This window comes from Megalopta genalis, chromosome 5 (genome assembly GCF_051020955.1).
Source record: "Megalopta genalis isolate 19385.01 chromosome 5, iyMegGena1_principal, whole genome shotgun sequence".
In the NCBI taxonomy this organism is placed as follows: domain Eukaryota; kingdom Metazoa; phylum Arthropoda; class Insecta; order Hymenoptera; family Halictidae; genus Megalopta; species Megalopta genalis.
Genome location: NC_135017.1, coordinates 21,727,412 through 21,746,152, shown reverse-complemented (window position 1 = coordinate 21,746,152; position 18,741 = coordinate 21,727,412). Strand labels below are relative to the sequence as shown.

Below are 18,741 nucleotides of genomic sequence, written 5' to 3'. Positions count from 1 at the left end.
TAAATGCAATGATAAAGAGAGATAGTCATATATGTCTCGAATCAACATGTGCATATGGATTGAAACTTGAAGCGACACTATCGGACAGAACTTTCCGGTAGTCCTAATATTTCTAATATCCTAGTTTCAACGGTATCGCGACTAAGAGCCGTTCAACATCGAACGAATCGCATTTACAAATTCGTTTTGGGTGACACAGGAACGTGCGGCGCACGATTCAACGCGGGATTATAGGAGAGGCGGCGGTAAATCCGGAGCACGTTCACCATTCTTATAATAACCACGTTAATACTGTCCCATAATTCTGAAAGGGGCTAAAACATTATTGACGTGAAATACGGGAAGGTACGGGGCGATGAAAATTACAACTGCGCCGTTAATGCTATTCTTGTTAGAAGTCCACGTTCGCGAAGATCAACAGATACGTTATCCCGGAGAGAAATTCCGTTTCTCCTTGCGTCGTCCGCGTATCTACGATTACAACGTTCCCGTATATCTTCGTAATATTATCGCGGGGGGCACAATGCTGGATTAAACGACGGTAAAACTGAAACATTCCCTCTAGAAGCGTGCTGTTCGACGTGCAGTACCGTAAAACTGAAAGTAAAATTCCAAGCGTAAATTCCACCCGGAATCATTTCGTTGCGCGAGCGGGTTCTCGGATGTTTAATAACCGTGCAACAACAAATTCGCGCTGCTGCTTAATCATGCGTACGAAATTTTTATAGCGTTGCGAGTTAGCGGATTAGGGTCCGGGCGAGGCGAAATTACGGGGAAATGTATCGCTGATGCAACCGTGTCGCAAAGAATAAATTTTGTTCGTTTTTAATTGTTTTCATTACTTTCAGACTTATATCTATATACACGTAATAAATATATATACACAATATGTGCGTACAGATGCATGCATATAGCATTAAATTCTAATACATACAATATTAAATTTTGTTACATTTTTAATTAAATATTTTGCTTAATACGTACATAAAATATTAAATTGATATTATCTATGGACTTCCGCGGACTTCCGCTTGGGCTGTGTCAGTCCTCTTGTACTGTACCCATTTTTGGGGCCTTGTCAGTTCTCATGGGCCATCAGCGAACGTATCGTTTGGACGGCATCGGCGCATGGGACCGGCATTATCAAGCTTTAAAAATAATAGCAGCCCGCCGGCTCAACGAAAAACCCAGCGAAATCGGCTCCGCGCTTAACTTGTTAAGGGATGAAAATTGTTCTAATTAGGAGGGACGAGCGAAATTGAAGTTCCGCGGCCGCAGCCGTCGCCCGGCTCGGGCCGAGTTTCATTTCGACGCTGCCATCGGAATTCTTCTAGGTGTTCGCGAGTAGCCGCCGCCTCTCCAATTTCGGTATCTATCGAAATCATCAAGTACCGGGCATAACGTATGGCTCCCATCGGTGGCGCCCGGTTATAACCGAGTCTCATTAGAACGGTATCGAGCAATTAACAGAATTTCTGTGGCGCGCATGCACGGATATTGCTCGCTGCTGCTGCTGCCGCCGCCACTGCGAGGGGGGCGTGGCGCGCCGGATGACGCGAGGGACTCTGTTGCGTATAATCGCAGATTGTTGTCATTGAGTTACAGATGATATAGTTTTTAACGAGTCGCGATTTTCCATTTCGGCGAAACAGGCCGCACGAATTAAATCAATTCCCGCGGGCAATCGCGGAACTGTTGGCGACTCGGGAAATGTTCTAAGTGAAAATCGAGCGGCTTCGGAGACACGCGAAGGCTCGGCAAATCGCTGCTCTAATTCGACGCTGTGTTATTTGACTAAATAATGTGATTTGGAGGTACTCCGCTACTTTATACCATAGATACACCATGGATAGTATTATAAGTATAGTATAGTATACTACTACTAGTATAGTATAGTATTATTAAGTGTATAAGTGTATACGTGAATTTGGAGAAATATTGAGATATAATAATAATTACATAAAATGAGATATAAATAGGAGATATAAATAATAATTATAATATAATTAATATATATAAGAAATATTAAAATAATCAGATAATACTATCTATGGCATATCTATGGTATATCCATGGTACATCTATGGTATGAAGTAGCAGAGTATCTCCAGATCACATTTTTGCATCAAATGACTCAATATTGAATTAAAACAGCGATTTGCCGAGCCTTCGCGTGTCTCTGAAACTGCTCGATTTTCACTTTAAAAAGATATCTATATTTATACATGTTTTTTGCTATTACATTTATTTATATTTGCATTTATATTATTTCATCTTTTTCGATATAGGTCGGTACGAAATTTGGTGAAAATAGCGATGCATTATTTACGGAAATCAAGTTCGCGTTTCGCAAAATTTTCGGTGCCTCGCAGTTTCACGGCTGCACGGGCTACGGAGAGTCTAATTTAAATGGCGCACCCTATATACGACTGTATAAACGCTACTAAATTCAATCCGAAAACGAGGCCGGAGGGTGGCGCACGGTCGGACACGGACACGGACACGTGCAACGGAGATGTTTATTCAAGCTATAGAAGCGCTCGTAAATAAGGACTTCCATCTCTTGGTTTATTGCGCCGTTTCGTCGCTTCGTAACGAAGGATTTTCCTAGCGCGAATCGATGATTTTAATTTCTCATAAATCTCGCCGTGTCGCGCACGGTTGTCGCACAATTTTTCGTACTTTCGTCTAGAATTGTTCAAACGTTGCGTTCGGATTTGCGTTACAATCGACTAGAGGATACTGTCATTTTTTTTTTTCAGAAATATTTCGTTGTCGTGCTGGACTCTAACTGCGAACGTTGTTCAATTGTAGATCGAGTCGTATAGAAATTTTTGCGTCGATCCAACGTATATTTGACGAAATAGATAACGATAAAATGCAAATTAAGATTTCTGATTTGTAAACGATGTTAAAACTTGGTTAAATTTTTCTTTCAAAGTTTTATCCAACTTTATCTATGTGTAATCAACGTGTAAATCCAATTAAATAATTCTAAAGGCTAGATTAATTATTAATTAATTAATGTAATTAGTAGATGACTATGATTACTGTCGATCAAGTGAAACCTAAAATTAATAAATAGGTACAGTTATTCAGAAGATCGGAGTACGGTATATTTTTAAAAAATTAAAGTTATTATGGTACATGAATTTAAAAGCCGCTTAATTGCAATTAGGATTAGTAATCGTGTTCTCAGTTTTACCGACGCAGAGTGCTCCGTGTTTCTAATCGATAATGCTCACACACATATACACGCATACACACATCGATTGATTACAATTTATATCTAGGCTCGTTAACATGTTGACATATCTAATTACCGATTTCGACAAAATAATGCCTTTCTGACCTATTCACGAAATGGTAGACGAAACTAATTAACCGATACATTATCATGTTCAAACGATTTATGATACACGGCCTAGTATTAGGTGTACAGAGAACTATCCGCAGTGTGGCCTCAGGTGGTAACGTTAATTGCTCCGACTTTATCAATGTTGTAATTCAATAATTACATTTATGGAAATGTGATTCCATCTAAATTCGTTTAATTAACATTAGCATTCGATGGTGTCCAGGATAAGCCAAGGTTTCGTGCGCGCCATAGAATTTCGTAATTTTCTGAACTGAAATTCGCATTTGCTGTGCATTCATAGTACGTAAACGGCACCACGGATTCACTGCAATGCGGAATCCAGCTTCATTATTATCTTATATCTATCACCGGCCACTTTAATGTAGAGGTCATCGAACCGGCGACCACGAAAGTTCAACAAAATCGAAGTAATTTCATTCACGAAACGAAGACTCGAATTTTATCGTTTGCCATTTTTCGCAAATTCCTACAGTATCGAAAATTTTATCCAAATTTCTACATTTTCCAAAATTTTAATATAGAACCTATTCGTACAATGTTTATCTGTTCGTTTAACGTGACTGCGATCATTTTGAAAATACGCCACAGTTTATTATCAAATGATTCCAGTCGCGCTCCAGTTTTCTTCTCAAGCATTATCGCTCCACGTTAAAACGTTAAGTCCAATTAAAAATAACGATGCTGCAAACTTTGAAAAAAAAAATGTTCTTAGTTTAACAAACTGGTCCGTCAAACGCGTGAAAAAGAGTTCAAGCGATTCGACCAGATTTCCGAACAAATAATTCCCGTTCGAAAATCTGTTCGAACAGCATCGCACGCGATGCTATATTCGCCGAAAATTGCAACAAGCTGCGTTCTCCTTACGGTGTAACACAATCAACCGTATTACACGGGGCCGCGTCTCTATCGTGGATGAAAAGCGTGTTAATCCTAGAACCCGTTGGCGCGAGCAATGCAAAAAGTTCGTCGCTGATAGAGGTTCGATCCAATTAAATGTGTTCCGTACGGAGTATTCATCGTAATCGACAATGCCGGTATGAAATTGGAAAAATAAAAGCGCGAGGACGTTACACAGAGCGCTTCGTTTCGAGGGGCGAGCGCGCGCAAAAAAGACAAATAGCAAACGCGGAAGCCTACGAGCGCGGATCTGAATAGACGGCGAACGATAAAACTGCATTTAGCCAAGTCAACTCGAAAATAACTCGCTCGCAGCCACTTCGCCGCGGCTGAATCGGAGATCGCGAAAACAATAGGAGCCATGTACCATGTAACAACACCGTATGCCCGGGCTATGTGGATCGAGAGCCGTAATAAACACGGGCCGATGCGACCCACATAGAGGCGTTCGCACGTCTGGCTGCGTTTACGTAGCCAGCACGAAAGCGCAAGCTGCCTTGGCTCGATCATTAAGATGAATTGCCTGGTTGATTAATCGCACGCCGTTTGCCGTTGACGCGGTTCACTTCGCGACCAACCACGGCTCTCCCTTTCCGTCGCAATTTGTCAATTTACAATTATTGTCCGGCCGCGTCCGACGCGTCCACGATATTGCGACCGTTCCAAAGTGGGATTCCGATAAACCATCATCGTAAATTCGCAGCCTGTTCGTCGTACTTTTGCGTGCACAATATGGTGGGACCTGCGACTTGACTACGGATTCTATGCGTTTATGGCAGAAATGAGTATAGTTTCAGTTTAAAATATTGAAGAGATTGTAAAAATCACAGCATGTCATTGCATTAGTTTCAATTCAATAAAATGATTGAAAGAAGGAACAAACTTTTTATTTACTTTCTATTTCTAAATAGTTTCAATTTAAAATAGTAAAGATTGGAAAAATCACAGCATGTCATTGCATTAGTTTCAATTCAATAAAATGATTGAAAGAAGGAACAAACTTTTTATTTACTTTCTATTTCTAAATAGTTTCAATTTAAAATAGTAAAGATTGGAAAAATCACAGCATGTCATTGCATTAGTTTCAATTCAATAAAATGATTGAAAGAAGGAACAAACTTTTTATTTACTTTCTATTTCTAAATAGTTTCAATTTAAAATAGTAAAGAGTGGAAAAATCACAGCATGTCATTGCATTAGTTTCAATTTAATGAAATGGTTGAAAAAAGAACAAACTTATTATTTAGTTTCTATATATTTCTAAGTAGTTTCAATTTAAAATATTAAAGAGATGGTAAAAATTACAGCATGTCATTGCATTAGTTTCAATTCAATAAAATGATTGAAAGAAAGAACAAGCTTTTCATTTAGTTTCTATTTCTGAGTAGTTTCAATTTAAAATAGTTAAAAGATTGTAAAAATCACAGCATGTCATTGCATAAAATGATTGAAAGAAAGAACAAACTTTTTATTTAGTTTCTGTTTTGTTTCTATATTGCAAAATATATGTATATTGCAAGATCTATCTATAAAAATCCGCAGTCTAGTCGTGACAATAAAACATCGTTTTTGCGAATTTTTCGATCATACTCCTCTAAATCGCGACACTAACAGGCTCCTCCGAAATAATTGGAATTATCTTCGCGAATTAAGAAAGGGAATCGTAATTATTTTATCTTATTTTAATTCGCAATACACGCAGTGTTCAAGTACAGCGAAGTTCGCGGAAAGCTGAAACTTCACGCGATCTCGACGGGCATGGCTTATTTGTACATTCGAACGTGCCTCGATAATAAAGTTCACAGCTTAGTGGTCATCATCTATCGAAAGCAGTGCATTCCGAACTTCTCGCAGCCTGTCAACCGCGCTGTAAACTTTCGTTGAATTCACTCCGTTGCTTCCATACAACGCAGCTCACCGACCACGATAAAGTTCTGTCAAGAACAAGTATCCGCACCGCAGAGACTTGTAATTAAACCAAGAAACCGATAGTTGCTATCAAAACCCCGGACCAGACAGTTCCACAGAAGCGCTGGGATCGAATCTCGCAGAGTTGCTGTTTCCCCGGAAAGATAGCGTCCTCGCGAGGCCATCAGATCGATTTGCATCGGGAAACTGCGACGGGCCACGTGGAATCTTGCCATTGACAGATGTATTAATTTTAAGTAAAGAATAGGCGATTCTTTTAAATAAAGAATAATTTTCGAACAAAGGACAGATTGCGATCATTAGACTGCGGATGCTTATGCATTTGCTGTTTCTACGGATTGCAGAAGCAAATTTTAGCAAATCTTAGTAGCAAATCTATTAATAGCAAATTTTAGCTTAATAGTTTTCTCGATAGCAAATCTATTAATAGCAAATTTTAGCTTAATAATTTTCTTAATAGCAAATCTATTAATAGCAAATTTTTGCTTAATAGTTTTCTTAATAGGAAATCTATTAATAGCAAATTTTAGCTTAATAGTCTTCTTAATAGCAAATCTATTAATAGCAAATTTTAGCTTAATAATTTTCTTAATAGCAAATCTATTAATAGCAAAATTTTAGCTTAATAATTTTCTTAATAGCAAATCTATTAATAGCAAATTTTTGCTTAATAGTTTTCTTAATAGCAAATCTATTAATAGCAAATTTTAACTTAATAGTCTTCTTAATAGCAAATCTATTAATAGCAAATTTTAGCTTGATAGTCTCCTTAATAGCAAATCTATTAATAGCAAATTTTAGCTTAATAGTCTTCTTAATAGCAAATCTATTAATAACAAATTTTAGCTTAATAGTCTTCTCAATAGCAAATCTTAATAGCAAATTTATTCTCAGCTTAGAACGAGGAATCTTTTAGTTCGCGAAAGAAACACTTCCGTAATTTTCATTTTTCTAAAATCACGTACGTGCTTTGAAATTTGCATAAAGACCCGAAATATTGGAACAAAGAAAGTAGAAACATTAATGATGTCAATAATTAATAACCGATGAAAATGTTTGCATATTTCCAACGACGATGCTCGTTACAGAATAATCATATTCGTATGCAGCTGTTAAGAGCGACGATTATTTTAATTAAATAATAATATTTATTTGGTGGTCAATTCATTATTACACTCAATTCAAATTACACTTCGAAGCGGTTGCTTGAAATACTGTTCCTGTCGATTATAATTTCTGAATATTTTCCTCCATTTTAATAAACGTAATTCATCAATTAAATTTTATTATACATACGGTGTCTATAATTAAAACTGCAGGTATTTGATTTATACTTTTTCTAGACTAGAATTTTGTTCAATTATTTTTGAATTCTTTCATAAATTGTAGAAAGATTCTTTCCAATTTTTCTTCAGTTTGTAAACAAATGTGAATAATTGCGGATTATTCGATTATTCGAGCCTCGCGACTCATTTTTACAGTTGTCAACAATTATAAAAACGAGGTGCACGGCTCGAATAATCGTATCACCTGTTCCCAGTTTATGCATTTTTGTTCACAGGCTGAAGAAAAATTAAGGAAGAATTTATTCTAACCGTTCTAACGCTGCAATTATTATTTAGCATTCGAGCGAAGAGAAATTAGTTACCCTGTCATTTCTTTTTGTTGTTAATACCGGGGGATGGGTGTTCATACGTCTACAGGATATTATCGACGAATATTGGTCTCCCACGCAGCGTACACTCGTTTCGCCATTGCAGCGCACAAAACGCATTTCCTTTATTTTGCAGAAATGTGATAGTTGCGTTTCACCGTTGCGTTTCAGCCGTTCGTGTTTTCATTTCGGGCGATGTATAGCGGGAAAACAGTCCATTTCATCGAACGTTATGAGAAATGTCTGCAACCGGAACCATTTAATTTTCGATCAACACGCAAATACGCGCGGAGTCGGAGTACAGTAACAACAACTGAAATGGAAACGCGGATAGCGTGCACGCGTTCGAAATTGTCTTCAAGTGAAATCATTGCGATAAATCGTGTGCCGAAATTTCGGAACGCTTCAAGAAGATGGCCGAAAGTTTTGGCCGCCGTTGGTCTACACGCTCTTTTAAATATTCATCAGCGCCGGGGTTTCCACCATTTTAATCTATTCGCGGGACCGTAGCGCCGCGCTCTCCCGAATCGCGGAAGAAGCGCGACTTTACGGGGGGGAGAAAAAAGATACGTCCGCGCGAAGATAAAGCTGTTTCTTCGCGTGGAAGCATATTTCCGTCCCGGGGAGAAAAAGAAAGGAGCATCGGCCCGGCCCGGCGGTAGTTTAAAAATGCCACTCCCCGACGCGATGGCGATAAGATAAAAGGCAATTTCCATATAAACACTGGCGGCGGGACGTTTGCATGCAAATTAAAATAAAACAGGGAGGAAGTTTCTTTCGGTGGAAATTCACGGGGAACTAACGGCGCGTCGCGACGCGAAGCGACGAATCGGAGGGCGCGGCCTTCCGCGGAACGGAAAAAGATTTCGGGGAACGGATTTCGTCTCTGCTGGGCCTCGCACGGTTCACAAGATGGACAAAATTCAAGAATGTCACTGCTCCTAATCGTATTCAGCGACCGAATGCTCAAAAAATCGGGCAGGAGATTAATTTCGAGCGAGTTGGCCGAGCGAATGTTAGGAGGATCGAATAGCACGTCGGTTCGCAACGCGACTTGTTTGCCTTGTCTCATGAACAGAAGGCCATTTCACGATGTAATCTTGGTAAAAAAAATGGTAGCCAGGGATTATATAATCCTAATTAATCGATAGAAATTCTGTAACGCTCATATGCAATATAATAATCGACACGAAACGAAATAATTAAGTTCGATTTATTTTCGTACACTTTAAATAAGGTTTAAGGGAAAAACGACTCAAAATATCCTGGCATTCTTATCTCAACATATTCGTCAAATAGCACATTTTGATACCATAAAAGCATTTTTTGCGAAAAATCGCGGTCTTCGGAGTTACTTAATAAAATATGCGGCCATAACCGGTCAACAGTTTTGTACGAGGGCATTCACGGAAACACAAGATTCGATATTTTAATAAACAAGAAATTTGTTTATGAAATCATATAATTTTCATGCCGATCGATGCACCGTTGTATTTTCTTCGACGAATTATTACGGCACGAAAACTGATCCACTTAGGAGTTGCGATATTTGTCCCGGATGCTCGCATAAGCGTCGCGCCGCGCGTCGCGTCGCGGCTGGATGGAAACAATTTCACAGCGCCGTCGCGCTTTTAGATACGAGATAATACATTTCGCGGGGATTTACAAGGCGGCCGGCAAAGAAAGAATATGGGACGCGTGGAAGAGCTCCGCGGAACACACCTCGACTTCCGGAAATGAGCTCCCTTCCTGCACGCCTCTTCGCATACGTCACGCTATGCTGGCGTTCCCTTTGGCAATGCCTCTGTGTGTAGAGCGTTTTTTAGGAGCGACGCTGCGCGTCGGGTACGAATGAGCGTCTTTGATACGTGTTTCCCCGTCGAAAGCTTCGGCGGAGCATCCCCGAATCCGAATCGATAGAGCGACAATGGCGTTCGGCCGAGGAAAATCGGTCGACGCGAAAATTCGCTTATTTAACGCTTCGACAATGGCAACCTCGAAAACCTCATTTATTTGTTTAACAGTAAACGTACAGAGCGATAAAATCGACTTCGCGTGTTGCCTCGTAAAACCGACAAGATTCAATTTAATTAGATTCGCATGGTTTTTATCGCGGAGATTTTTATCGATTCCAGTGAAACGTTTTTATAATTTCTATAATTGTACAAATCCGAAGGATACGCTAACAGTTTCGAGTTTGGGAATTTTAGGAGAGTCAGATTGCATCGGGATCGCTTCACCTTATCGATCCGCTGCGCGCGATGTGCATTTTCATCTTCAGTATTGTCTTTGACCGAGTTCATATTGTCTTTGACGAAGCCTCGCCACTGTCACCGACAGAACTCGCCCGTTCGAACAGAGACAACTAAACACTGCATATTTGCAAGCAGAGAAGGCGGCTGTTGTTGGAAGATACACTGTTGAGATAAGGGAGCGTCCGAAGTCTAAGACGTTCGGAAATTACGGTATTTGGACAATATATTCGTAATGGATGCTTGAATAAGGATGGCTCCACTGCGGTCCATTCGCCTTGACCATCTCGAATATTGCTGTGACGTGACCACACGTGGCTTTGATAAATGTACGCGGAGGCAAAATCATTCGCAACTTCTGTAAATTGTTCATTAATTTTTTACCAACTTTGAAAAGCTATTTTCATTGTAATATATTCGAACAAAGTGAATTTGACTAGGATGTTTCGGTTGAATTAATTAAATTGCTCTGACTTTATGGTCAAAGCAATTTTATGTTATTTCTTTTCTCGCTGTGCATATAATATATATTGCAATTTGCACAATTTGTTTCAATAATCATATTTATTTATTTCTGCATGTAGTTTTAATTACTGTGCCACTCTTACTCACGTATTATGCAATTTTATATTCTTCTTTCTCATTGTGCATATATTATATATCGCAATTTGCACAATTTGTTAATATATATTGCAATATGCATAAAGCTAATGTCCTGAAAGGGATTCCCAGCTTAAATGAAAATAGCTCGGGCGGCTCTCGTCAACCGTCTGCCATCTTTAATTTAGTGGTGCTTCATTTAAATAGCTCTTAAGATGAATTTTTATCGGAACCCTAAATCTTCTGTTCCTCTTAAACCTTTAAGTGCTGACTAAAATGAGGAAGTACAGTGCTATCGACTTTTTACATTAGTTTCATGACTTTGCATTATATTCGTGGTGTTATTAACGTCATTCACGTTATACTCATATTATAATATATACGGTAGATCAAATTTTTCATAAATTCCACGAATTATGTAGAGCTACGTAAAAAATGCTTATATTGGATATACATTTTGTAACATCGTTTGCAGATATTCAGATACAAAATATATTCATAAATACTAAATACAGTAGTGTGCGTAATTATACACTTGAAGTAACTTTTATATTTTTACTGACAGTTAAACAATGGTTAAACAAAAACTATATTTACGTGTTTCTATTTTCTGTTATTTCTGATACAGTTGTACAAATATGATGCTCTATTATTAAGGTTTTTTTTAAATGTCACTGAAAATGTAAAAGTTACTTTCAGTCTATAATTATTCACTGTAAATTGTACAGTTTCTATAAAATTACTATTTATGAGCAAAATATCTAACCTTACAAAATATCTAACCTACAAAATTTGCAGAAATCAAGGTAACAGGTTTCATTAATCTTTTAACATTTTTCCAACAGTTACTCAAACCGCTGAGATCCTTTAACTCACTTATTCCCGCAGAAAAGGGATAACAAAAGCGGCACGAGATTTCAATAAACGTACAATTCTCTGAAAAATTACATCGGAATTACTATGACTGTCGTCTCCGGCGTGAATTATTTTGCAAATCCCCGACCGTGACAAGAACAAACAGCGACCAGGCGAAAATATGCGGAGAATAGCGTTAATAGGCGATAAGAAAAGTGGCGGATCAAGGCGGAGGGAGAGAGGGGAAGTTCTCGGGGAGCTGTAGAAGTGATACAAATGGGATTGGAAAGTGCACCCTTTGAACTTTGTTAGAGAAGCGCGTCCAGTCAGACGCTTTCCGATCTATTTTAACAGGCTGCAGTTTCGCCGAGGAGCCGCGCTATTGTCATGAAAAATAACGTCGTAAGGAAAGTTTCGCCGGGGACGATGAAAAACGACGGGGCTGAAAAAAGAGAGAGAAAGAGCGAGAGAGAGAGAGAGAGAGAGAGAGAGAGGAAGAGAAGCGTTCGAGTTGACTGCCGCCGCGTCTCTATGGAGGAGGATCCCCGGCGAGCCGCGAACGATAAGCTGCGACAGAAATTCTGCAACTCCGTGACAAGTGGAAAGTTGCCGTCCTGATTGAATCCCGGGCTCGCGAAATTCCCCATCGAGGAATTCCACGAAATTCAAATGCGTCCGTCGACTCGTAGAATCGTTCGTTCGACATCTGACGCGGCTGCGATGATGCGAATGAATTATTGATCAGAGAGAAAGAGAAAGAGAGGGGGGAGGGAGAGGTCCTGGCCAGGAGAGTTAGTCGTCATCGGACAAAGTTCATTCCGACGACTGTCTTCGTTAACGGAAACTCGACAGATGAATTTGCAAATTTTCGATCGGCATGGTTATGTAGGAAGGCTAAAATCCGTCGTCCCTAAATGCCGCGGAACTTCCCTCAGGAAAATTCGCCCGGCGTCCGTCCGCGCGGCGAAAGCCGCGAAACTTCCATGAAAATCGATATTCTGTTTAACGAATGCATAATTGATTCAATTAATGCCGCGATAATTATTTGCCGAGACGTCGCGTCCGCGCTGTCCGTTGTTGACGGCGTCGATCGACGGGCTACATAATAATCGAACGCGTGCGACAGTTGACGACGGTGCATCGGTGGAACGTTGGTGTAATTAGCTGACTGCGGATCTTTGTGGAGAACAATAATGATCTTCGTCAATTGCAACAGACGCGAGTCACATAGAAACGTCTTTCTTCCATGAATAATTTCTTGGATAATTTCGGTTGATAATAATACAGAGACGTGCTTAAATTCATTCAATGCTCTCGTTGTTTCAAATTTTATCTTTATCATTTTTATCATACTCATTCGATTTCAATGTCACGAGTCAACAGGAGATCGAGTTCCAATGCAGATCATCGCAAAGCTTGGTAAACTCCGTCAGTGCCCGGATATTGCATGTTGATGTATGTGTTGCGCGTATGTGTACCTATTACGTTTAGGTAGCAAAATGCGGGCTGCTTTGAATTTATCGCTCATTTGTTGTACATTTGTCCGTACGCATTTAATTAGCCCACAGCGCCGATCGACGAGCTTTCCCGCGAAACGAGTTTAGTCCATCGGGATATTAAATTTCTATTATTGCCAACGAATATTATGACTTCGATAAATTACTGTACCGTGTTAAATATTACTGAATTTTCAATTGAATTATAATATCGAATGACGCGGCAACGGAAGCAAATTCGTGCAGCATTGTTTTTTATGCATTGAAAACAGAGCGAGAAGCGGTAAAAGTTGCAGGTAATATCGATTTTTGAATATGCGAAGACTATGTACATGCATGTTGCGGTATCGAGGAAGAAACGATGCTCTGTTTTATTCAATGATCGCCGCGTGAACATAAGTGCATACAATTACAAATCTGAACAATCCGGTTGAAGGCACTCGTGCACGTCGAGAGTGATCGACGGGGCGAGTGGAAAGTTCAGCGTGGATCACGAGTGATTGACATATTAACAGTTCCACAGTGTTTCTTTCTATCGGCATTCCAATGTGTTTTCACGTCTGAATAAACTCTAAGAAAATTGATAGTGAAACGATGATGAAAATTGCTATTATCATTTCGAATGGTACTGCTTATAATAATTATATAATGATAATTATTATTATTCGGACTTTGACTCGTGATAATTATTATTCGGACTTTGCTTTGATTGTGAAAGAGATATGATAGCATACAATAATTACTTTTAAATCAATTTCATAGTGATATACAATAATTGTTTTAAATTAATTTTATAGTGATATACAATAATTATCAATGACAAGAATTGCATAATTATACAAACAGTATGAATTGAATGATTGTACAGACAGTATAAATTGAATAATTATACAGAAAATATGAATTGAGTGATTATACAGAAAATATGAATTGAATAACTATAGAAACAGTATGAATTGAATAATTATACAACATAATGGTAATAAGATTCGTTTGAATAACAATAAATGAGAATTTCCACTTTTCTAAAGTAAATACCAATTAACTTTTCCTCGCGAAGATCGTATCCGCTTAAAAATTCGTTAAGAATTCGTATTAAATTCTTGATCATTTCGCATCAGGATATTTCATACGCGAATAGACTCACAAATATCCAAGGATTTGTTCTCTTTTTAGATTATTCGTCCTCCGTGTCACCGTGCACAACAGTAAAAGAGAACGATAATGAAACGAATGAAAATTCAGTGAATAAAACAATTCTAAATTACACGTTAATTGAGGATCAGATCGTTACGCCTGTCACGCTCGCGAGAGTAATCACGAGCCATGAAATGTCCCCTAATCGAGCCAGCACCCATAGGACACGTCCGTTGGTTATGCTAAATCATAATTGAAGGTCCAGATGGCAAGATCAAAGGATCGAGAGCGATGCTTTGATGAAGGATCGCGTATCGACGCACTCGAACCGATTAGCATCCGAACGTTCTAACGTCGGCCCACTTAACGTAATTGCTAATCCTCCGGGAACATAGATCTCCGCGTGCCAACCTAATCCGTTGCCCAATCCTCGAAGGCAGAGAGACTTTCGCCCAGCCACCACTAAGAAGATTTGACGAATATTCGCGTAACTCCGATTCGGTAAAACCCGTCTTATCGGAGCTCCAATTATTAGTCACAAGTACGGTCTGCCATTACCGCGGTTCTTCTTCAGGATATTCAGATTTTTAGCGAAATTATCATCCGGTGATCAATTCGAGCTCTCGATTCGAGCTCTCAATGCGTGCGAAAACCGATGCCCGAAACTTTTAAATCGCTGATTTTCTAAATCAATGCAATTGCTTGCAGTCGAGCTCGTTAATGTCAAAACAGATTTCTGTTTGCGGAAATTTAAAGAGCAGTTCGAAAGAGCACTCTCGGCTGAAACGTTACCTGCGATATCTTATGCTCTGCGTTCATGAGAGTTTTACTGGTACTAACACACTGCCTGGTAAAATTCTCCCGTGATAAATGTTCCTTGAAGTTTACACTTCTGTGAATGCAACTTCACGTTCATCTACGCGGAGATATTATTTTTTATGCACGCGTTATTGTCATTATTTTTTGTTATTTTTGTCATTATTTTATTAGCATTATTTTATTATTATCACTATTATTTTCGCACACGTCTTATTACCGTTACGTACGTATTATCACACCAATGCCAGCGTATCGCTATTACATAATATACTATAATATAAAGATAATAATATAATATAATAATAATAATATAATATATATATAATATAATAATATAATATACTATACTATAATATAAAGAATATCCTAAAATATGCTGAATATGCGGAACGAAGTCCTCGTTCCTAGTTCGTCGGAAAATTATGCGTCGTTAAGATACTTGCACGCAATACACCAGGAATATTTATGCACGTCGTAATGCAGGATGTCTCTGTAAAGAAAATAATTGGTGTGCCCTCTCGAAAATTTTCAACAACGAATATTATATTTTAGCGAACGTTGTCCTCTCCGCGATTACACGGTCCAGCAAAATGCAAATGATGCAACAAGTTACGAGGTGCTCCAGTTCCCCCTTATCTTTGCACCTATTTCCCCCTTGTTTTCCCAAGTATCTTTTTCCATTCTTTTTGAAGCAAACAGCCCTTGTATGTACAGTATATGTATAGTTCTCCTGAGCTCGAAGGGAAACTTCCATTCACTTGACTTTTTAGTGGACCTTCCGCGCATCGTGCACCGTCACTTTTTACATTACCTTTTACGAAAGAAAAGCCCCGTTTTCGTCGAACGACGTTGCAGAACTTCCCGGCAGCTTACAGTATCAATTTCATCGAAACTCAATCGCGTGGTCGATTTTTTATCGCACGCAATACCGTCTTGAATAATTTATATTCGCGTCGTCGTGTTTCACGTCATTCTTTACATTCCTTTTTCTTTTTCTATCGGTACGTCTCTTTATTTCCGAATTTCATGAAATTTACACGCTATTAATTTAAAATCAAATCGTCGAATAAATTACGAACACCGCGCAGACATCGATGCGAAGAAAACGAGAAGCACGCGGCGCGGTTAAATTCTCGCGAATGTTCCACGTTCGCGAGCGTAAAATATTTTGAAATCGAACTGAAACGCACACAAATAAATTCCGATAACATAAAAGCCGGACCACTGTTTTTCGTGTTTTAATTATTCGATATCACTGTTTTCGGTACAAAATATTACATTCGATCTGTTTTATTTTCATCGGCGCGCTGCGCTCGCATCGTTTAGCGTTCGAAATCTGAAAAGCATGTTTCCCTTGTCATTTACGCGCGACCTGCGACGGCAGCTCGCGTTATCGCCGGAACTTCGATCGTCTAGGTTCCATGGGCCGCGAGGATATCAGAAGGAGGCGCGATAACCGACGAACCTTTAACACGGCAAGGCGCCAAGAATCCTAAACACTCGAATTCCCGCTCGGAACTTCGCTGAATGTCGACGTTTTGAGAAATACTGCTTCGTCTAGCGGGAGGCTTGAAAATATTTAGGGGACGATGACTGCTTAGAACAGCGGCAAATTGGCACCGGCGGTGCCAGGTTGCCAGATCGCCGGCTAAACCGCGACGTAACCGACGCCGGATCACGTGGCGAGGTAAGGAGCGGTAAGTGGGGGAAGGCCGACTGCTAGCGTCGACCAATGACAGCCTCGCGGCAACGTGTTTCGTTCGGCAAAAGCGGACGCGTCTCGTAAGTGAAGCCTCTGCCGCCAGAGGCGCGAGAATAGACCCGAGAAGTCGGACTAGCCCGAGGTAACCCGAACGTCGCTGACGTCACAGTTCAACCGGCAGCCTGGCAACACCGACAGGGAGTCTATTTGACGTCGAGTCACCGCTATTAATAGGAAATCTATTCGATATCAAGTCACCGTCATTGGTACGACGACGATATGACGTCGCGTTACCTCCTTGACGTGTCATTTTCTTCACAGTTATTGCAAAATTTTTCGATTGCAACGATTTTTTAGAAGGGAAAGAAAATTGATGTTAATTGTTGATTAATTTTACTTGAATGCTTAAATATTGATGTCGAGGATTTTATTCTAATTTTAGAGAATAGGATAATATCCATACTTAACCAGTTAGCGAAAATATTGGATCAAAAAGACGGTCTTATTTAAATGGTTAATAAATAAATACTAGAAATTTTCGTCATGTGTCGGACTAGCCAAAGTACGACAAGGCATTAAAACAATTAACTATTAAAACAATGGTGACTATTTAAAGTAAATAACAGTTTAATGACCGATCACACAACATGTGTGTGATGCTGTAATAATTACATAGGCGATTGCTTTAATAATTACCACACGAAGGAAAAATATTAAATTTATTCTATTAAATACATTGTTAATGTTGTCGTTGCTTTTTTGATTTAACGTGTCTTGTCATTGATAATTATTGTACATCACTGTAAAATTTATTTAAAAATAATTATTGTATGCTATCGTATCTCTTTCACGATCAAAACAAAGTCCAAATAATTATGAATAGTACCATTTGAAATGATAATAGCAATTTTCATCATCATTTCACTATCAATTTTCTTAGAGCACACGTTGAATTATATCATGAATTTACATAAATATTGCCGGCCCCTGGCGACGTTCGACTGCGCAGACGTGCAGTCATTAAACTGTTAAAAAATTTTCTCGATCCTCGAACGCGGAACAGAGAGTTTTCCATCAGACGGCAGAGGTGGCAAGCGTTCCGCAAGATCGAGTCCCGCCGAGTGATTTGCAAAACAGACGCGGCTAAAATGATCGTTGCCGGATAAATTTGTCGTGGCGTCGATAAACCGAGTTTTGTCACTGTTCGCAGGTAAATCGACGGGCCTGGTCACGACCACGAGAGTGACACACGCGACACCGGCGGCCCTTTACGCGCATTCGGCAAGCCGTTACTGGGAGGACGACGGCAAGGTGCCACCTGCTGCACGGACCTCCTGCAAGGACATCGCACGTCAGCTGCTCGAGGACGAACCCGGCCGCAACATAAACGTACGAGATTATATTTTAGCTTAACCGGCTTTGTCCCAGGAGTCGTAGATTCTCCGCAGTCTTTATATCTGCCCTTTTGTGGTCCTCGCGGCCCGCTACGTGCGCGGACTTCCGAAAGGGGGTCCACGGAACCCGGAGGACCACGCGTGTCAAATATTTTACGCTAATCTAAGACGGGAATCAAGAGCGATGATACTGCGGCGTCGGATTCGCTATCGAGTTATTAACCGACGACCGCGCCACGATTTTCCAGCTTGATTTGCGCCGGCTGTTGAATACGGTCGCCGACAAATATGTGCGAGCACCCTTTGAAACGGTCCAACCTTTTTAAAACTTTGGTATAACTTTGTCGAAACTCGCGAAACGGTGTAACTTTTTTCACATCTGAAAAAGAACGATATAACTTTTTTTAGAAACTCGTAGGACGGTGTGTAACTTTTTTGAAAATTTGAGAGAAACTGGATAAACTTTTTTTCGAAGCTGGATGAAATGTTCTTCGTCGCGAGATAATAATAGAACATTTGAAAGGTTTCAGAACGGAGATCGGTGCGTAATTGTACGATTATTTAATTGCATTGTTGCGTATACGTTATAATATTGATCAGATGCGCGAAATTCGAGATACTATGTTT

General features: G+C 39.6%; 2 protein-coding genes across 3 annotated transcripts in view; one reads left to right on the top strand and one right to left on the bottom strand.

The window, feature by feature from the left end:
• Nucleotides 1–18,741, top strand: part of LOC117219774 (alkaline phosphatase) — a 445,727-nt gene that overhangs the window by 338,602 nt on the left and 88,384 nt on the right. Inside the window, exon 4 of the mRNA XM_033469198.2 lies at nucleotides 17,931–18,109. Within this exon, the coding sequence (XP_033325089.1) occupies nucleotides 17,931–18,109 (179 nt within the window). The remainder of the gene's footprint in view (nucleotides 1–17,930; nucleotides 18,110–18,741) is intronic.
• The window catches only part of LOC117219775 (caspase-1), a 108,068-nt gene that overhangs the window by 82,409 nt on the left and 6,918 nt on the right, over nucleotides 1–18,741 (bottom strand). The window lies entirely within an intron of this gene.